This window comes from Chelmon rostratus, chromosome 3 (genome assembly GCF_017976325.1).
Source record: "Chelmon rostratus isolate fCheRos1 chromosome 3, fCheRos1.pri, whole genome shotgun sequence".
Classification (NCBI taxonomy): Eukaryota; Metazoa; Chordata; class Actinopteri; order Chaetodontiformes; family Chaetodontidae; genus Chelmon; species Chelmon rostratus.
The window spans coordinates 11,392,501-11,414,608 of record NC_055660.1 but is presented as its reverse complement, the minus strand read 5'-3'; the positions used below and the strand labels follow the sequence as shown (position 1 = coordinate 11,414,608).

At 42.0% G+C, this 22,108-nt stretch overlaps 1 protein-coding gene across 1 annotated transcript; it reads right to left on the bottom strand.

Annotated features, from left to right (window-relative positions):
* Nucleotides 1–3,074: 3,074 nt before the first annotated feature.
* On the bottom strand, nucleotides 3,075–22,003 carry socs7 (suppressor of cytokine signaling 7). Its single transcript, XM_041933176.1, has 10 exons — nucleotides 20,204–22,003; nucleotides 19,210–19,283; nucleotides 15,920–16,024; nucleotides 14,153–14,287; nucleotides 13,583–13,728; nucleotides 12,550–12,718; nucleotides 8,610–8,738; nucleotides 7,095–7,230; nucleotides 6,553–6,696; nucleotides 3,075–6,357 (listed from the first exon to the last, which is right to left on the bottom strand). Exons 1-9 carry the CDS (start codon nucleotides 21,754–21,756, stop codon nucleotides 6,576–6,578), a joined length of 2,568 nt encoding a protein of 855 aa, XP_041789110.1. The 5' UTR covers nucleotides 21,757–22,003; the 3' UTR covers nucleotides 3,075–6,357; nucleotides 6,553–6,575.
* Between the last annotated feature and the right edge of the window lie 105 nt (nucleotides 22,004–22,108).

The window sequence follows — 22,108 nt, the reverse complement described above, 5'->3', positions numbered from 1 at the left end:
AGTATAAACGGATTATACGTTTATTTTAAATCTGTGGCTGTGGACATGACATACTGCAAAACTATATTTCCTGTTAATGACTTCTCAATGACTGCAGCAAGATAGACAAGCCTGGCTGTTCTTATAAACGCCTATTTCATTCTAGTGACACCCGGCTCAGACACCAATGGTTTGCAACCTATTGAATCCTATTGTTATACAATGGTCCACAAATGCTGGAATGCCACACAGTGGTGGAAGAACTACTCAGATCCTTCAGAAAAAGTACCAATACAACAATGCAAAAATACTCCATTACAAGTAAAAGTGCTGCCTTTATTTTCATGATCATTTGGTATCCTACTTAAGTAAAAGTATAACAAAATATACAAACAGTGTTTGCAGAACACTTTTATGTTTGTTTCTGCAGAAACTGTGCCCTGTGACTGACATATTACTATGTATTGTATATTACATTATTACACTGTTACTGATGCATTAAGTCGCTATCATAATTGGTCAACATGAAGCTAGTTTGACAGTAACAACTTTATATACAGTTCTTTTAGTCTAGTGGTTCCCACCTTGGGAGTCAGGCCCCCTCTAAAGAGGGAGAAGATTAATCTGGCCACAACTTGCCACTGCAGGCCTTTCACCCCTGTTGAGGAAACGATTGTCAGTCCAATCCGGCGTCAGCATTCGCTGAATTTGCCTGCAGCACTTTCAGCCAACGTGTAGGTAACGATGAGCTGTCCCTCTTCTCATTGGATCACTCCCTGTGACTCTTTTCACATCCACAATGCATGTGGCCCTTTTCATACAGGCTTTTCCCAAAGAGTGCACTTGACCTTATTCACATCCAGTCGTCTCTGTTTCTCCCCAGTCCATCCTCTCCCTGCATCACTGCAAGGGTTTTTGAAAGTGCTTGGAAAATGAGAGTCCTGCTTTTAGCTAAAGCACTTCCTCCCTCTCCAGCTCAAGAGTGCTGTAGTTGGCGGTGGAGGATGCAGATACTGTCTATCACCTTCTCCCCAGGCACCACTGTGGAGAGCCTCAGAGAGAGAAAGAGCTGCATAATTTAACTGGGATATCTCACTTTTTTCACTTAACAGGCTTCATAAGAGAGCCAAAGCATTAGCACGAGATTTTAGGCCTTAAACATTTCAAAGTGAAAGCTGACGTTAAAAAATTAAACACTTTCTATGCCGTGACACCTCCACCAGAAACTGTGAAGCATATTTACAGTGCAAACATTCATAATGTCTACATTCATCTCCATGTTGGCGGCTAAATAGTGTATTGCATTCACTTGCTTTTCCCTGGAAAGTAAGCATGAAGCTAAAATGGTTGGTCAGTTAATTGATTGAGTTCACCGATACCATTAACCAGCTATAATTCTGCTGATTAACTTATCATTTAAGTCATTTATATGAAAAAAATGCCAAAAACTTGATATTTTCAGCTTAATTAATGTTTTTTCTTTGTCTTTTATGCAGTGGTGGAATGTAACTAACTACTGTTGTACTTAAGGACAATTTTGAGTATTACACATGAGTATTTCCATTTGAAGCTACACTACATGGCCAAAAGTCAGTGAAGAGCCCTACTGACTCTTGTGTTCAGGCGTTTCAGCCACACCTAATGCTAACAGGTGCATAGAATCCAGCACATAGCTCCAAAGCTTCATTGACAAACTTTAGAACTGGCCGGGTACCTCACCTGGTAAAGCTGCATTATTACTGCAGCAGCTCGGGTTCAGTTCCAACCAGGCACCCTTTGCTGCATGTCCTTCCCTCTCTCTTTCTTAATTTATGTCTGTCTTCAGCTACACTCTCCAATAAAGGCAAAAGGCCAAAAAAATAATTCAGACCGGCTCATAAATAGCTCAGTGAATTTAAACATGGCACCGTCTTAGGATGCCACCTTTGCCACAAGTTCATTAAATGTCTGCCCTACTAGATCTGCCCCAGTCCAGTGACTTTTGGCCACGGGATGTACTTTATATTTCTATCTATCTACATTTTGGAAGCCAGCATTGTACATTTATTTGACAACATTACTTTGCAGATTTAGATCAAAAATAAAAATCAACTAATCAATGTATTATTATTTTGATGCTTAATACTTTTGCATTTTCCTTGAGTAAGATTCTTTTTAAATGAAACGTTTACTTGTAACAGAGTGTATCTATACTGTGGTATTGCTTCTTACACTATAGGAGATGATCTGAGTACTTCTTTCACAATTACTTATATGATAGTAAACCAAATATCTTTGTGTTTATAGTTGTGTATAAAAACAAGCATTTTAAGCAGGGAACCCGGGGGGAGTTTACATTTCACATTGGTGGATATTTTAAAAACATATTCCAGTATATAGATTAAAAATATGCAAAATTCTCTATTTCTAGGCTGATAAGTGAAGCAAGGATTCAGTATATTCCTGGCAGCCTGAGTGCCAGTATTTCCAAATGATTAAGTATTCCTACTTCTTAGGCTAAATAAACATTGAAAACCCCATGTGACTATCTGAGAAAGTCATCGCCCTAATGCTCAAAACAGGACTTGAATTTTGTAGGACTTTTTCAGGAATGGAACTTTCTTGACGTTGGAAACAGGAGACAAAATACAAAAAATCTCAACACAAGGTCCAGCTTACTTGTTATTTCTGAAGCTTTCAACCACATCATGCGACCCTCCTCAGTGGATGGAGTTTGTTCAGTTGTTGGACCTTTTGTTGATTTTTTTTTTTAGTGAAGGGCTCTGAAAGGTTGCTGCTTGTATTGGCACCTTCGCATTTTTGACAGGACAGAGACCTTCGTGCTCTGAAGAAAAATTTAAGGGGAAGCTTTTGGCTTGGACACTCGCCATTTCTAAAAAAAAAAAACAAAAAAAAACAACTGGCTATGGCCTTGGTGAGACCAACCTAAAACCGTATTTTCTGGCATTTTTTCAATGATTTGGGTTATTATTGTAATGTAACAATGAAACTTTCATACTTTTACCATAGAATCACATTCAAATAGAAAAATGATGCCACTCACCAAAGTTTATTTTTCTTCTTTTTTTACTGAAAACGCTGAGCCAGTAGCCAGCTTCAGGGTTCTGAGAAATAGAATGAGCAAAATACACCTGGGCATTTCAACAAATAAAACGGACAGGTAGAGACGAGTCATGGCAGATATACACACTTTGAGGCAGGGCATTGTGGGAAAAATGAGGAATCTGGATATAACCTCATAACCAGCTCATTAACTCCCAGAACAGTAACAAATTCACATAATTGTTATGCTAATGCAGGTAAACTCCATGTTCGTTTTGTCTTTATTTAAAAAACTTCCCTCCGTTATTTTTTATTTTCTAAGAGAGCATTAATCATAAGGACTTGATGCTGAAACATATCGTAGACCCACAGAAAAAGAACATCATTTTAATGTTAAAGAGAAGCAACACTATTCCCTTTTTGCATTCTTTTGCTTTAAGTTCCAATGAGCTAGGTGGAATGAAACAGTTAAAATCTGTTTGTATTGTAAATTGCATTTCTAGAGATAATTTCTTCTTTGGTTTATTTTTCTCTATTCCTGTCCAAATATAAACAGCAACTATATGTAGTGAAATAATGTCATGTAAGAGCAACAGACACCAAATTAGCTACCATCAAGAGCCTCAACAGACCAGAATGCCATGCAGCTCCAAGACTATTGGACACAGTTTGATGCTTGCAGCAAGCTAGCAATGGTCATATCATTTAAAACATCCTTATCTAAAGGTTGATTAGAGGCATTCTGGGAAGTGTAGGAATCACAGCCACTAACGTCTCCTGCAATGACATCCGAAACTGATATCTGAAGGTAGAGCTTTTCCCTTTTTTTGAGAAACACAAAGCAACGGGCAACTATAACAACAATGACAATGGCCTTCACCGACTATTTTTCCCATTGGATCGAGGTCTGAAACTGTGAGTTTTTGGCTACTGTATGTACAACAAAAGTACAATCCACCATGTCAGAGGAGTTACAAGTAGCGCGAAACAGCGCTACTTTTTCCTGGCAAACACAAGGCCAGATGTCTGCGACCTGATCAGTTAAAGACGACCTGCAAAACCAGGCGATGACGGAGACTGTGGTTATCATTCAACAACGACATTTGTAGATCACTGCAGGAACAACAGGGAACTCAACTGCAGTTGAGTCAACATGAAATTATAGTGAGAATAAAACTACTAACACATGTGGGCTTAAACTCTGTAACGTGTTGCACTTCTGGGCACTCTCTACGCAGCTGGTGATTTCCCTCTAAAGGGTCATAAGAAACAGAACCATGGCCTGTTTCCAGACCTCCCCTAGTGGTGCTAGGCCAAGTGCCAGAGAGATGTTAAATAACTACAAATAAATAAGTAATTAGATACCATTTGTGTTTTTACGTTACTACCGCCAAAGAAAAATAAGCTTGTTCCACATGCATAGAATATTCTTCTCCGGTATTTGATGTATCATTGATGTAAACTTTATCACCATCTGATGGCCTGGATATTTTGTAAAATGTAGATCAAAAAAAATATTTAAATGGAGGAGGTGAAATATCCATATTTTTTTTTAAATCTGTATACGTGTGGTCAAGGCCTGAATCAACACATCACCTATTTGTTCAAAAAGATTCGGTGTGGTGCTCATTGACGGCTGTTTCTGCTAGCTGGAGAAACAACTGAAGAATCAGAGCTACGAAAGTGAGATGAAGAACGGGGAAGTCATCTTTCTACATGGTTAACTATTTACATCCAGAAAGAAATGACAACAGAAATGATGACAAGAGTAGATGACATTGACTTAGTTGTAGGTTCTTCTGAATGTACCTACAGATTTGACAACTCTTAGCCCTACCTAATTCTTCATTTGATATGACATAAGTGCAACTACCAACTGGTACCACAACTTCAATGTTAAGTTAAAATGACAGTGGTGGGACAGATATGTCACTCGCTGCTGCAAACTGGAAAAAATAACCCATCCACTAGTTCTTCTCAGTTATCCTTCAGAGGTTCACGGGTGGGGGCTGGAGCCGATCCCAGCTTACACTGCGCAAGAGCCGAAGCACATCCTGGACAGGTCGCCAGTCAGTCACAGGGTTAACAATGTCAGACTAATGCCTAGTCCACACATGCACAAGTATTTTCCTACACACACACTGTTAACTCTGTCCAGATGTAAGTGCAAAAAGACAAATGAAGCTCCATGAAGAGCATGTCGAACCAACAGGCGACCCTAAAGCCATGTTGGCCAATCAGAAGCCTGAAAAAAAGTTATGACTGCTAGGCTACCTGCAGCTAGAGGTCCAAAACCAGCGACACTGGTGGCAGGGTCTGTGTCGTGGGACTGTTGGATTATGTAGCAGTGACCTCAGGAACACATTGTGCCTCATCTGTTCCTCGATAAAAGAAGAAGAGTAACTGTACATTTGTGTGTAAATATATAAAAAGTCCTGTTAGCAAGATTAGCACCAGCACTATTTCGGCCGCATCATTTTCGAGTTTTCCAAAAGCTCCTTTTTCAGTGGTAATTGTATGGACAATTACCAAAATGCAGAGAAAAGCTAGCTTTTAAAACACCTGTGTACATGTGGACCAGGCATAAATGATGTGAATGACAACAAACTGAAAATCCATTCTGATCGTCAGGCTAAAAACTCTAACAAGTAAACTCTAAGCGGAGAGTAAAGTTCCATTAAATCTGTATGTGTAACAAGCACCTCTGGTAAAGCAGAATTGAGTTTTAAATCCAGTTTTAAATTCACTTTATGTCTAATTTACATGAGCATTATACTAGCACTGTAGCTAACATTAAAATGTTAATCAGGTTACCCAATATAAGATGATAGGTCCTCCAACATGGTGGCCTGCTTCTCTTAAACACTTTGACTGCCTGAAGGCTCAGTGATTGCCCTGCCTCTGTGTGTATATCTGTCCTGAGGGCAACTTTTAATCCAAACACCCTCATTTTGACAGACTGGAAGGAAAAACAAGGAAACGGCAGCAAACAACAGTTGTACAAATTGACCAGTGCATTGTGTTTTAAAAGTCCAGTTCAGCACGTTCAGGAAAATTGCAAATGAAGTTCATAATTTACTTTTTGTTTCAAACCAACATGTTTTGCAGGTGAGAACACCTGTGCAGTCCCTCTGAAGACGAGGCTGAGTCCTCTGCACCTGAACTTCTCATTGACAGTTTTCCCACTGTCCAACTGCAAACACTCATCCCTCTTTTTGTTAGTCCAAATCAAGAGAGAGGTGGGTCCATCCAAGTCCAACCGGACACAGACATTTCCAGGGACTCTGATTGGCTGATGCTGGCAGACCAGAACAGATCAGTCCTCCATACAGAAACCTAGGTAGAGATACAGGTTTCAAGAGAATTTAGGATAAAGCTACATTCACATGTTATCAGATATATTAGAAAATATATACAAGTTTCATATGAATAAAGAGTTATAGTCATATGATAATCAAACATTTTCTAAGATGTGGCATCTTTTCACCTCCTCAACAGGCGTAAAAAATCAGAGATGAAGGCCACACTCACTGGAGCTGAGAAGATCTCTGCTGCTACGTCTGCGACTCAGCCTCTTGCTCTGCTCCCACCACCCTCCGGATGCTCTTGATTGACAGGTACATCTCCTCCTCGGGGTCGTAGTAATAAAACTTACTCAGGTAGGATATTAGTGGCCTGGAAAGAAAACCAAAGGATGAGGCCATCAAGTGTTAGCATGGGGCTAATTTCACCACACCACCAATAATTACAACCATGGGTACAAAAAACTTCTCCTGAGGGTAATTTCAATTTTAGCGTAACAACATGCCCACTGTGTCTCTGTCCTTTTCTTTATGTGCTTGTCAAGATCTGTGTGACACAATAAAAACCAACAAAATGTACAATAAAGAGTTAAATAAATCACTGAGTGTGGTTAGTTGTGAGCAAACAGGACAAATCTAACAGAGCGAGGCCAAAGTCTCTGACTGACTGTTAAAAAGGTTCAGTTTTGTGTGTTAATTGTGTTGTAGTTTATGGTAGAACAGATGTATATTTCAATGATCACGTGGCTTACAGTCATGAGTCATGAGTACCTGGGCAGTGGAAGCTCCTGGATGTGGTCGATGCGGACTATTTGTCGGATACAGAAGCGACAGAGATGTTGTAGTGACTTCACGTTGCTGAAGCGAGATACAGGATACAGCAGCTGAACCGGGGTGGGAGGAAGCCCTGCAACACACACACACACACACATATATCCACGTAGTCTTGCTTAACATTATCTCCTGTTAAAGGACAAGGTTGGTGTTTCTCTGCATTTTGTTATTGTTTCCCAGAGAAAGACGTGAAAATACGTCCATTAGTTAAATATTTAAAAACATATCAGAAACGGCCAATTTCATTTTTAATGAAGTCTCAGTCATTTACTAAAACAGCTGGCCATTGTACTTACAGGGCTACTAAAACAGGAGGAAATTTGTTGTGGACTAAATAATGAATTAATTAATCCACACTTGGTGCTCCAGTGAGTATTTGGAACAGCAGGATGGTGCATGTGTCTCCCTGAGGATGCAAAAATCACTCTCGGAGTAATAAGCCAGGGTTTGAGGGGTGTCTCTCAGCTTAATAAATGATCTGACCCAGGAGCCACTCAGCAGTTACCATCACCATGGCAACCTTTAATTGCAGGTGGGAACACGCCGTTGATTGAGATTTGCCAATCACACCCTTTCCCACTTTCCAACTCGTCATCCTCCTTCAGCAGCTTCTTCAAAACAATAATACAGCAATATCACCTGTCTCCTCCTGCCAATCAACCTGCACACCTGCAACAATATGTAAACCCCGCCTCTACAATCTAGTTTTTCATGTGTAGTTTGCCTTTTTGGGCAAGCCAGGAGGAGGACGGCGAAGGCAACACAGAGTTTGTTTCAGCCACCACCACGACCTGTATATATGTGTGCTTTTAAACTGAACAACCACACGAACAGCGGGCTGGATGACTGGACACTGGACGACGGAGCGAGAGAGGTCGTGAGGACAGTGACACACACACTAAGAGGTACTAGATTAGAGGTTTTCTAGCTTTAGATTTAAGACGAGCCGAGGTTAGCGTAGCAGCGTAGCAGCAGCATCCTTCACGTAATAAAGATTTAGATGATTTAAAAGCATACCGTGCAACAGCATCACCAAAGTAGAATGTATAAACACCCTTTAGCCAAGTAATACATTATTTTTATTCTTCTCAGTTTTTATCTGTAATACCAACCTAATTTGACTTTATTGTCACTCAAGTCTTAACCCTAAACCAAAGCACGATTCTTTGATGAGGATGTTTATTGATTGTAAATACAAGAACACACCCTGACACTTACTTTGAAGATAAATCTATAACACATGCAGTACTGGCTACAGTCTACTTCCATTGAGTGCAGCCCACACACATAGATGCATTCCCACAATCATAAATCATACACAGGCTGAATGCAGACACACAGACATATACATTCCTCCTCTCCTCCGCCTCTCAGGCACTTCTCACTAAGTGGCAGCTCACATCCATTTTTGATCGGCTCAGGGTGTGTGCAGATAAATGACCTATATTTTACCTGGGACTCTGGAGCGGAGGAAGTAGAGGAATTTGCCGTTCTTGGAGTGCATGATGGCTCGCTCGATGAACTCCACCACCGAGTGGCAACGGTCCTCAAACTTCGGGTGACACCACAAGCTGAACGTCCCTGGAGGTAGAGAGCATAAATAAATATCACATGTAGCATTTACTCATCTATAAATCATATCCACATTAATTATGAAACACCTATATATTTACAGTAAAGACAACCATCCTGTACAAGTTAGCTGCCTCCAGCAGCCTTTACATTTGACATTCTGATCTTCTTTGATGGTTTCTGCAGACATCCTTTTATTTTTTCACTGCAAATGTTTTGAAGTACTCAAGTTCCCCAGTTATACCAAATTATGTTCTACTCTGGTGTGCATGACCTGATGAAGAACTTAATTCTTATTGGCTAAGCAGTGAAAACAGATCTACCAGGACAGTGCAACAGTGCTGCAACAGCAGAGCTGCACAAAAAGACTCTTTATTGGTTCTCATTAACACCATCTTGTGCAGCTTTAAGTTGGAACATCAAAGCCTGACTTCAACTTTTAAAAAACTTACATCTGGGAAAACAATGCACTTTAATTTTGACCTCGTGCTGCACATGGTGTCTTAAATAGAAACCAATTAAGTCTGAGATTTCCGTTTCTCCTGAATTATACTGACAAGTTTACTTCCAGCTGTAAGATCAGTACGAATCACAATTATCTGGTAACCAAACTGAGAGAGTCCTCATCAAAAATGTCTCTTTGTTTAAAATAACTCAAATATCAACACTGATTGGGCTATAGTCCTCTGACATTAAAGTGCTAATGCAGTCGTCTAATCTCCTCAGATAAAACACTATTGGATTACAAACCATCATTTACAATGATCCTTCACTGTGTCCCACCACAATATCCAGGAAACACATCACATAACAGAACAAAAGACCCCATTTCATTCCAAGAAATTAAAATTTGAGACTTTAATGTTTTTTCTTTCAAGTCTCAAGTCATATCTTGACATATGTAGTTGAATCTCAAGTATGTCAAGTCTCAGATGAGTTCTTATTCTTGCGACTTCAATCTGACTCACGCCTATAGCTCTCTGGGCTGTTGTTGCTGAGATGTGTACACACACACACACACACACACACACACAAAGCACCTTAAATGAGAAAGTACCAAAGCAGCTGAAATGGGCATCGCATCTCGCAACACTCACAAACACAACAAGAAATCATTACTGTTGTGTTTCTCCAGTGTTTTTTTTTTTCATGAGCTGGGATGAACATTTTTGTTCTCAGCTGACAATGGTTTATAAGAAAATATCTTCTTCATTAAAAAGCAGGACAGCTTTCTCAACCCATAAGGAGCATTTAATCCTTCAGCGTGTATGGGAACTTAAAAATAACACACACGCAGACACACATTTTTACATCACATTTGCCCAGAGTTACAGCCTGCTGAATAATTTGATTGAAGGTATAGTTTAAAAATGTTAGAAATGATTCACTCTCTTGTTGTAGATCGCATTAGAAGATCTATTAAATATGAAGCTACAGCCAAGTAGCTTAGCTTAGCACAAAGACTGGAAACAGGGGGAAAGTGCTAGCCTGGCTCTGTCCAAAGGTAATAAAAACATCTATCAGCTCCTCTAAAGCTCATTAATTAACATGTTACATAAATAGGCGCATTCCCCAAAAATATCTGGTTATTCCTTTAAACATGTTTATTTAGAATTAAGTACTATGTATTCATTTTCTCAACAGGGTAACTATTTAAGGAGACAGTAAACCTAGATTTGACACACAGCTTTTTAAACATGTATGTTTCGGTTAGGTATGTATGTCTAAGATTTCCAAATAAAAAGCACAGAGGACACAGAGCCGACTATCTACAACGAGCCGATGTTTTATTGTACACATGCAGAGTGGACAGACACATCTGAATATGTTGGTGTGAGTTGACTTCCTGTTGACTGCTCGGCGGTTGTTTATATCTGAGAGCCTTTCTGCCCTCGATTCACGTCAGGCTACGGTGCGTTCATGCACACATGATCGTGCTGATGTGAATGTGTTGTGTCAGTCGGGGCTGCACGTCTGAATAATGAATGTGTTTCCAGGCATGACTCCATAGCTTTATAATGGTGACTCATTAATGGGGAGCCCCATTTATGTACATCTGTCTGTCTGAGTGTGTGTGTGTGTGTGTGTGTGTGTGTGTGTCCGCCTGGTTACACGTGTATCTTCCATGAGTCACCTTGTTAGTTTGTCACACTTGTGGCGTGTGTGCAAATATGCATGTGGTGTTATGAGAGTTATTCATGCTTGTAGTGTGATCTCATTGGATGTCTATTAGGACATGTTTGCATTTATCCTTCATTTATTTATGCTCTGTTGTTTCTTCATGAAGTTGTTGTTTAATGTACCTCATACAGCCGTGTTGTCGTCCTGTTGTTATTGTTGTTATTGTTAGCGTGTGAAAAGCAACAATAAAATGCTGATGGGAAGTAACAACTAACCGACTGTACAAACATCCGCGTGTGTTTGTCTTCATCTCAAACCCAGATCTCAAACCAGAAACTATTTCTTTTCTCATCTTCCACGAGTTTCTCTAGTAAATAATAGGTTCACAGTTGTTCAAGTCTGTCCTGAAACAAAAGTCAGGTGGACAGTATTTGCTCATGTTCAAACATTTTCACTTTGTGTTGACTCGTCTTGACTCATCAGTCATTAGTTACTTAACCGAAAAGGTGATTTCTTTAAGATTCTTTAAGATTTGCTCTAAGATTACAGACACATCCCAGACATCACAGACATATTCACATAAAGTGAACTTCATGCACTGAGGAAGACTGAGAGAAGTGTTTGAAAGCTCTGGAGAAAACGGTAAATGAGCCTTGTGTTGTTCTTTAAAAGACAATATATTTTCTGTTATTTTATTTTATCTCAAAATTACGATGGAAACAATCTGACAGATTTTTCAATTAATCTTTAAACGATTGGATGATGATTATTAAACATCTAAAATTATAAAATGTCAAAGTTAAAGTTCTTTTCAACTGATTAAATTGGGTTATATAAATAAAGCTGACTTGACTAAATATTTTATGTGCATATATGATGGTCTGTGGTCAGCTTGCATGTGTGCATAAATGTCTCCCGTGACTCATGGTGCTGTACCATCATACATGTAGTCTGTGTTCATATGCCTGAAGAGTTGAATGACCAGCGTATGGATGCACGTGTTTTTGTGTGTGTGTGTTGCTGTGAGCATGCATTATGCAAGCATACTTGCACACATATGCAAGCATAATGTAGGATACGTGCAGGGAAAATGTGTGTGTGCTCTTGTACTTCTATTCTTGTGAGCTTCAGAGAGTGAGGACATTTAGGAAGATGGGAACATTGTGTCTGGTCCTCAGTTTCAGGGTTAAGATTATATTTAGGTTTGGGTCAAGGTTTGGTTAAAGGTAGGGGTCAGGCATGTAGCTGTGATGGTTTGGGTTAGGCTGTAATTACACCCTCCTTACAGGCAGAAGTGTTCCTGTGATGTAAATTTTGTTGTCTGCAGACAAAGATGTATGCCTGAGCCAACTACATGCGTGTGAATATTCATCTCATATCGTTGATTCATGAGTTTTGCAAAACTTTGTTGTTTTCTTACTGTGTTTAATGTGACCGTCAGCACCAAAATACCAAGACAAATAATTACTTGTATGTAAAAAGCCTTCTTGTCATTCTGATTTCAGATCTGTTGAATTTCTGTAGTTTATAGTGTGTATCTGTCGTCAGCATCTGTCTCAGTCTGAGAATATAAAGGTTCATTTGGAGTTAGGTAGGGAATATATTATTTCAATGTGGACAGCCACACATGAAGTGAAGGGTTACAAACGTGTGTGTGCGTGTGTGTGTGTGTGTGTGTGTGTGTGCGTGTGTGTCTCACCTCGGTAATGCTCCATGCGTGTGTGGTGTGTGACTCCCTGTGACCTGAAACTGAGGCTCAGGATGTATCGGGGGTCCGAGCTGTCTCGGACCAGGAAAGATCCATCTGGTTTCCCCTTCAGCTTCATCTCTGCATCCTCCCAGTTCATCGGACCCCAGTACCAGCCACACTGAAGAGAAAGCAACAAAATCTCACTGCTGCTCTCTGTTTCTCTGATTTCTTTCCCTCTGAAACTTTGACTGCTGCATGTAACTGCAAGGACCTGTTAGACCTGAACCTCTTCAACATTCTACATGTGTTAAATGCAAAAGATACGACATGGAAACCCACAAATTTGTTACAAGGCACCTTTGATGCTAGGATAACTGTTTTGTGCTAAGCAAGGCTAAAATATTTTACAATCGACTGTACTTTGAGTCCAAATACTTACACAGTATTTAGATAACTGCGTATGTGTCGACTTTAAAGACAGGCCACAGTTTGGTTGACAAATCATGAGAGAAGAAAACTGAGGAGTGCATCAGCTACGGTGATGTCCTGTCAGGCTGAAACTCAGCTGAATTATGATTAAAATTCACTTGAGCTGAGAGGATTTGACGATTAATCGATAAGTCCATTGAAACTTCAGTAAATTTTCAAACAAAAATACCAAACATTCACTGGTCCCAGTCATTCAGCTGTTGAGCTGCTTTTCTTAGTCTTTGAGTTTGGGACTTTTGGTCAAACAAACAAGCGGTTTGAACATGTCAGCTTGGGCTTCAGGACGCTGAGATTTTCTGTTTTTTTATAAACCAAAACATCATTGATTAAAGGTATGATATGGAACATTTCCCCATCAAAATCTCTAAAAACAACAAGACCTATGTTTTATATATTATGTTGAGTTGTGTACTTACATTATCTCAAATGTTTCGAATAATGTTAAAACCCATTTCATTCAAGGTAACGGTTTTGTCTCCTGTCAACGGCGACAAATCCCCATTACCTTTATGTACGATGGAGGAAATCTTTTTCTCTGTAATGTCAGACGTACCTTCTCCAGCTCTCTCAGGCTGGCGGTGAAGTTGCTGGCTTCAGACCGCCGCAGGGCGCACAGCATGGGGGGCGGGGCCTGTCTGGAAGGGAGTGGAGCATCAGCCGGCGACGGGGTTGAATGAGGAAGTGCCCGGAGGAAGGCATCTAAATCAGGAAAAGAATTTCAGATACATTAAAGGTGCTTGACATATTTGTGGAAGGCTTGAGCCGTGAAGTAAACAGGAGGCACGTTGTTCGCTTCACTACTGATGGAGAACTAACTGTACTTTTTTCCAAAGTAGCTACACAAATCAAATCAAACAGCAATGATATACCGATTTCATGAGATCAATTAATTTGATTTTGGATGGCAGCTTCTAAAAATATAATGTAGTGTATTTAGATGACAGCGCGAAGGAGATGACCTATCAGCCCAATGCTTATTGACAAACATGTTTGAAGTGAATGTACTCCAGACTGTTTATGTCTTCCACACCAGAGACTCTGTTTGCTTCGTACGCTCCACAGTGGCGCTCACTCTCTGTTTAGTGCCAGGAGGCAAAGGTGTAGCTTCAGCATCACATCTTACCATTGAGGCTGAGACTGTGCTGGATGGTGGCGTGGGAAGGAGGAGGAGGAGGAGGAAGAGGCAAGGGGAGGGACTGCAGGGAGGCACCCATAACACTCACTAGGAAAGGCCCAGGCTGAGGGCCGGCTATGTCATCTGGAGGAAGGACAAGAAGCAAAGGAGAAAGCAAGGAGGGGAAGGAAGGCAAGGAAACAAGGATGGGAGAGGAGAGGAACAAAGGAGGGAAAGAGAAAGAAAACAAAAAGAAAGAAAAGAAAGTGTCGAGATGGGATGAAAGGGAAAGAAAGGGGTCGAGGGAAAAAGGGAAAAGAAAGGAAAGATAAAAGAAGGTAGGATAGAGTTTGTCAGCACCATCGGACAGAACACCTCAGTCCACCAAATTAAAAGACTTAACCTCTTCTTTTAGTATTGACCAAAAAGATTCCTCTATTTTGTGGGTTTACCCAGTATCTCACTTTTTTAAATCTTTATTGTCAACTAATTCAACGTTTAACGTATTTATTTTTTTTATAATTTAACATATCTCCTAACAAGCATTGTGTGCGTATCACAGTCTGATAGATCTTCTTCCACTGAGCCATAGAGCTCCATTAAAAATACATCAATGAGCAATGCTGTTGCACTGGCTGACATGTTCCTGCATTACCATGAATACACACACTGTCGTTTATATTGACTCAACCCCACATACACAGTCCTGCTGCCACAGATCTCTATCGGGCACCAAATGTGCATTCATCCACGGCTGAAAATAGTCCCCAAATAAGGCACTATTTCCTCCTGTTTGAGTAACATTTGATAAAACCAACCACCTTCAGTAAAATACGTATTTGAGATGAAACTATGCATTTGTGAGGTGTCTTCAGTAGGAACCAATGGGCTTGGAGATGAGAGCTACAGACAGAATAGAGAAGTAAGACAATACTGACAGACACATTGTTGGTAACACTGAAACCCTTTCTTAAGTCTGCTGCCTATGTGGGTCAGAAAATAAAACCAGGCTCAGAGCAAAAACATGCATTTGAAAGGTCAGAGAATGACCATCAAATTATTTATGGGGGACAAAAACACCCTAATATTTAGAATAGTTTTTTTTAACATTGTTTAAAATTGATTTCTTGTCAGATATTCATGCATCAGTGCAGGACTCCAATTGGTCTCTATGATTAGAGGCAATCTCTTATCGTTTTTAGTGCATTTAGTGCATTTGATGTAGAAACTATTTCAGTATAAACTGTCATCTAGTCATCTGTCAACCAATACAAATGCTTGCATAACCAAAGAAAAAACAGGACAAATATACTTCTAAAACCAACAAATGACAAATAAAAGTTGTGTTTTTTGCCCTGCTACAGATTGTTTCGCTCTGAAGGGAGGATGACTGTTTTTCTCATCGATTGAGTCATTGCACTCAGATTTCAAATTAAATCTGTAGTTTGCGGCTGACCTTTCAAAGCTTCTCCAATCAGATTACTGCAGATTACAAAAACTTGTCTGTGTCCATTTCCAACAATGCATGACAGAAAACAAATTTAATATGTATTTGACTTGGACAGAAATATTAAGAGAAACTGCCAGAACTTCCTTTTCATCTAAATGTAGACAGGATAAAGTAAAGCAGTCTGTAAAGCTTCAGATGCTTTCTTGTTACCATATTTACTATTTATCATATTATATCATTTTGTGTGTGTGTGTGTGTGTGTGTGTGTGTGTGTGTGTGTGTGTAGAATAAACAAGAAGAGGCAGATAGGAAGGAGAGAAAAGTACCTAACAAACTTAGACTTCGACGTGGAGGTGGGGGAGGCGTGGGAGGGTGTGGCGTGTTCGCCCCTCGCCGTGAAATATCCACGTCCACCAGGGAAACAGTCTCACCTGAGGCCACAAAAGGAGCAGAAGAGAAAAGAAAGGCAGCGAAAGAAAAGTGAAATAAAGATGCTGTCACCAGAGTGAGAAAAAGTAAAGCAGGCCATGCTCCGTGTATCTGTGATTGTGTGTTGTTTCGTCTGTGCTGCAGAGTGCCATTAACGCTGCACCAGGCAGGATGTTTATGGAAAATTACACCCAGCTAATCAGCCTAAATCACTGCAATAAAGAGAAACATCCTATCCCCGCTAATTGAGATGCTGCAGAGTCACTGTTTACCAAAGTGAAATTCTGCAGTTGAGGACAGTTACTGGCAGGGAAAGAAATAAACCCAAACGTAAAAGCCAAATCCCCACCGTCTCCTAAACAGCAGAGAAAGCTGGACTCAAGCACTTCAGATCTCTTCTTCTATCATCTCTCTGGTTGTGAAACATCACAGACCGGCTGGGTTTGGTAAACACAAGCATGCTGTGCACATGACCTCTGGGTTGTGAAGTCCCCAAGATTTAAAACAGCTCACCCTTTGCTCCTATGGGACCACCAATATGAAATGTTGTCTGCCTGGTGCAGCTTTAATGTTTCTGCCTAATTGGTAGTTAGAGCTGTGCAGAGCATGTGTTCATTAAACTATAAAAAACTACAAAAATCATCATATTCAAGAAGAGGATTTAGCAAATCTGAGATGTGGGACACCAGAATGTACTTCTGAGCCCTGCGGAGGTTGTGGACCGATTCTCATAAAGTCAGCGAAATAATTTTTGCCAGATGAGCTACGGACCTCCTCACCCTTCTTACCCACAGGCCTTTTGTGCTAAATCCCGTCTTATCGTGTCTGGTGCACCAGTTACAGAGTCTGACTGCAAAGAACAGTTAAAGGCTGCAGCATTAGGAATGTGAAGTTGAAATTCTGCTTGATTTTAAATTCTTCTTACTTTTAATACTTAGAGCTGGTTAGCTTAGTTTAGCATGAAGATGGGAAACAGGGAGAAACAGCTACTGTAGCCTGATTCAAAAAACAAAAAACATCTGCCAGCACCTCTAAAGGCTCACTAATTAACATGTCAAAATCAGCAACTTAATGGTTTTCTTGTTTCTTTACTTTTGTTATCTTTGGACAGAGCCAAGATACTTGCCCCACATTTCCAGTCCTTGTGCTAAGCTAAGCTAAGCTAACCTCTCCAGGCTCCAGTTTTATATTTAGCAGACAGACATACAAGTGGTGTTGATCCTCTCATCTAACTCTCAGCAAAAACTGAATAAGTGTACTTCCCAAAATGTTTCTTTAATATTACATCTGCATAATCTACTTAACTAACCAATGTGTGTATAATATAGAGTTAGAAAAACTGATAAGAAGTGACAGCTGGTCTTGAATGTGTTGTTGTTATTAAGGTAAATCCCACACTGTTATTTGTGTTAAGACAATATTAAACTTTTCAAAAATCTGGCTAATGTCATAATGTGGATAAAAGGGTTTATCTTAGTACAAAGACTAGAAGCAGGGGGAAACAGCTTACATCAACAGTGAAAAAAGAAAAGCAGCAATTTTTTAAAATGTACATATTATCATGTTAGCTAACAAGCTACTCAGACATGAACTCTCAACTCACCTGAATTTTGCTTAGAGCTCAGAAAATGTGTAAAATAAGTGTCAGTGTCCTTTCAGTCACTGCAGCTCTGTTGTTGGTTAGTATATAACTACATTAACGTCTCATTTTCTTTTTCCTCACGAGTTACAACACAAAGTGCATACAAAAAAACACGATTGGAGTTGCTAAAGGCGCCTTTGATGAAGCTAGGCTAGCAGTTTCCACCTCCTTCCAGTCTTTTGCTATGCTAGGCTAAACACTGCTGAACACAGACATGAAACTGACATCAATCTCCTTATCTGACTCTGAGTGAGACACTAAACCAGCGTTTCCCAAAATGTCTGTGTGTGCCCTCAACACCCTGAACAAACCAACAACAATGAAGCGAAACAACTTCACAAACACGACGCGGGAGCTTCAGCCTGTCATCTTTGCTGTCCTCTGAAGTCAAAACATATAGATTCCAGCTTTAACCCTTCGGATATATTCTATGTAATTGGCAAAGCAGTTGTGCCACCCTGAAATATAATTACTGTAAACAAACAAGACCATGTCAGAACGACAGAGTGGTGTCTCACAGCGCCACAGTTTCAGTTTCTTAGTGAACGGATTAATTCAGTGAATCGCAGCGGCAGCAGAAGAAAAATAACTCAAAAGTTAGGTGTAAAAATAGCAATACCATCGTGTAAAAATACTCCAGACTTCCAGTACTGTTGTTCTAAAATTACTCAGTTATTATTATCATAAGCATCACGAATAAGAGTACTCATTACGCAGGATATCTTCTTACACGGGAGGATGCACAAGCCCAATGTACTTTCCACTGTCAAATCCATTAGTAATAATTCGTAAACACTTGTAAAGCATGGCTTGTTAGAAAGTAGTGCCCAGCATTTTTTTGTGTGGGTAGAGCTGGAACTAAATATTAATGATACAGTTGGCTGGTTTATTTTACGACAATCCATCATATCTCTTGAGATCGTTATATGTTCTATATTTAAGGTTTTAAATTGTAAATAAATTGTACTTAGGGACAGTGGTGTGAAGAGTCAACACTACACAGCAGAAAAATATGTAAAAACATGTGTAAAAGTATACTTGTCACTATACGCGTCTGATTTTAGATCTTTTTGCAGATCGTTCCACGCACACCAGCTCTATCAAAACTCGTGGTGCATTAAAAAGCAACCACTTGGAAGAGCATGCTGCTAACTACCAGAGCTGAGGGTACAAAGGTATAAGCTGATTAATCGCTTAAGGAATTTTTCAAGAAAAAGAGCCAAACATTAGTTACAACCCCACAATTGTGAAGACGGGCTGCTTTTCTTTGTCTGATGTGATAATAAAGCCATTTGAGGACATCGCCTCTGGCTTTCGGGCCTTGTGATGAGTATTTTTCGCCATTTTATAGATGCAACTATCAGCCGATGAATTGAGGAAGTAATGCACATTAATCGACAATGAAAATAATCTTTAGTTGCAGCCCCACTGGAGTTTGGACTGCAGTCCTGTGTGCTAAACGGAGTGTCAGGGGGCTTTTTGCCCAGAAATGAAAGCATTTCTGAGGGAACCATGGTTAAAACCAAAGCAGCACGCAGCCCTTACCAGTGAAAGCAGAGAGGGAGGCAGAGAGGGAGGCGGGGGAGAAGGCACTGTGGGCCCTGGTCAGTCTGGGCTGGCTGTGGCTGCAGGACATCATCATGACAGGCAAAAGAAGAAGAAGAAGAACATGAGAGGGGAGTTAGAGTGCAGAGAAGAAGCATTAGTAGCTGCAGAGGTTCAGAAAATTAACTTTTCAGAGTGAGTGTGTGTGTCTGCAGTTTTGGGTCCTGCAGCTTTTTTTCTGTTTGATGCTCTTAGCTCTGGCAGTCAAGACTTCTGAAGCTATGTTTTTTTAATCATAGCCTTCCTTCAGTGTGCTGCTGTGAATAATGACTAAGCAGTGAGTCGGATGGAGGGTGACGAGCCACAAAGGTTCTGAAAATCTCTGCATTTAATGGCATGCAGCAGTAAAAAGTTCTCGAAGGTCTGAGAAAAGTCCAATAAGCTGCCAGTTGAGCTCATTCAAGCCATTCGAAAACAATGACTGCCCAGCTTGTTAAAAGATCCACAGCAGAATGGAAAAAGCTTGGAAAGGAATCAACATGTCTGGACCCTGAATGAGTTTCCATCAGGGCACAAAACAGCAACTGGATTCAAAATGTGTTGCTGCTTTTAAAATACTGATTACTGTTCAGATCTGTCTGAGGTTTTTTGCATGACTTCCAGTTTTTGTCCTTAAACTTACTGTATCTTGGAAAACAAGCAGACTCTTTGACTTTACAACTGTGTCTCTAAACACAACAGAGAAACCTTGTGAAAGGGACACTTGAGAGGATTTTACGTACATCTTAAGACACTTGTGGTAACTGGGTTTAACTCTGCTGAGTCTGCAGGGCAACACTGGTTCAGATCTTGGCCTTGGTTGCTCCCCTGGAATGATTTTTCATGTGTCACCATGCACAGTTGGTTTGATCGTGTTCTCCGTGACTATGAGACACGAGAATATTACATTGCAAGATTTATCTTGGGCCGTTTAGGGCCATGTGGAGCTGCTCACCTTTCCGCATCCTGCTCAGGACCAGCAGTGCTCGCCATGTCCACCAGACTCCCGGCTGAAGATACTGAGTAGGTCACCGAGGGCCTCTTGTCCAGCAGGTGATTGGAGCCGCTGCAGCTTTTTGTCCGGAACAATTTACTCAAGCGGATCTTTAACGAACCCTTTTTGGACTTCCCTGTAACTTTGAGCGTCTTTTCCCCACCCGCGGACCAGCTTGTGGGAGTCCGTGGCGCACTGGCGCACCGCTCCGGCCGCCTTCTAGGTGTCGACGCCTGGCTCGGGTTTGGACTTGTGGCCCAGGGTGAACTCTGAATCGGCGTAGGAGACGGTGACGTGGCGGAAACCTCGGCGACCACCTCTGAATCCCCTGAGCTTACCTGCGAGAGCCGGGTGGATAAGTTCCCGTGGAGGCTGCACACCTGCGCGCCAAGGTGTGCTGCCCCCGCTGCCTCGGTCCCCGCCGGGGCCAAACCCTCCACCTGCCTCCTCAGCTCCGCCTGGAATCTGCTGATGGAGAAAGCCCCCGACATTTTCTGAACAATTTCCCTTTTTCTGTTGAGTAAAAACTCGCGGCGTCCGTTCTCATCATCTGTCTCGCTCTCCGGGCACTCGTCCATGCCCAGGCCGGCAACGTCCCCGCTCCCCAGCCCCTCCAGGACTAACAAAGCATCGCTGGTCTCGGTCGGGTCATCCCCGGGCTCTACACCCCCTCCTACCGGCCCGTGTGCACCCTGGCACGAACACTGCGGGAGCTCCCCTGCTTTAAAGAGCATCTTGGGTACCGCACCAACCCCCAGCTCCCCGAACCGTCGGGCCAGCTCAAACACGGCTCCCTCTCTGTCCCTGGTGGCGCATCCCCATTTAGAGTCAATCACGGTGAGAGGGTTGGATCTCTCCGACAAGGGCCACTCGGGCGGGGTAGTGATGAGTCGATGTCGGCGGCACAGCTCCGCAGCACCCTGCATCTCCGCGGTTACCGAGACCGGCGGATGCGCTCCCCACGTCCGGTCCAGCAGGTTCTGCTGCTGCTGAACGTCTCCGGGACTCAGGGTGTTGTTATTGACAGTCGGGACGGAGCAGCCAGACCCCGGGCTCTGGTCCAAACCCAGAGCATCCCTCGGCTGATTCCGACGGTCTAATTCTAAAATCCCCTCTCCGTTCCGCATTATATTGGAAAACACCAGCAGCTGAGGCCGTAGGCCGGGGCTGGGAGCGAAGTCAAAGCCCTGGGCCTCCATGGGGCTCTGCGGCGGAGGAGGCGCGGACAGCGGGGCTCGGCTCTCCGTCACCCCGGTGTCAGGTGCAGCCGTGCCCTCGCCGCTCGGCTGGGCTTTGTTCAGGCGGCTGCTGGGATGCTCGAGGCCCGCCGTCGGATCTCGGCTGATGTCCAACCCCGCTTTGACGCCGCTGTGAGCCAGGACCTCCTTCCCCAGCCCTGCCACCACTCCTCCCGGCGGCAGATTCCCGTTTTCTGCGTCCAAGCGGTCATCCTCGGCCGCGGAAACCAGGCGCATCAACACGAAATCGGGCGACATATCTTGCGCGTTGTTCATAATTATTCCTCAGGATCGCGAAATGAGAATTATGAGGCGATCTGCTCTTCACATAGCTAACCGCTGAGATCTCGTTCCTATAATAAAGAAAGGGCCAAGCCGCCGCTGCCTCCCATAAATAGGCTGTGAGCGAAAAAGCAGAAAAATATATCAGCCGATTTTTTCATCCTCCTCCTCTACGACAGCGCAGCATCCATCTGTCAAATATCGGGGAAATGAGTGCAGTTTGCTCCCGGCAGCAGGCGGACCCCTGGGTCAGACATGCGGTCTGATCTGAGTAGAATAAAAGCCAGCAGAGTCTCCGGTCAGTGACCACAGTCTGCCTCTGTGTTCCCAGCCAGGCCCCACCCGC

What these genes read in the sequence shown, in the direction of transcription:
- socs7 (XM_041933176.1), bottom strand. Translation starts at nt 21,756, where the DNA reads ATGAACAACGCGCAAGATATGTCGCCCGATTTCGTGTTGATGCGCCTG. An exon ending in GCACAGTCTCAGCCTCAATG is followed by an intron (nt 13,729 to 14,152) that starts GTAAGATGTGAT and finishes TTCCTGATTTAG; the next exon opens with ATGCCTTCCTCCGGGCACTT. An exon ending in GCCTGAGAGAGCTGGAGAAG is followed by an intron (nt 12,719 to 13,582) that starts GTACGTCTGACA and finishes CTTTCTCTTCAG; the next exon opens with TGTGGCTGGTACTGGGGTCC.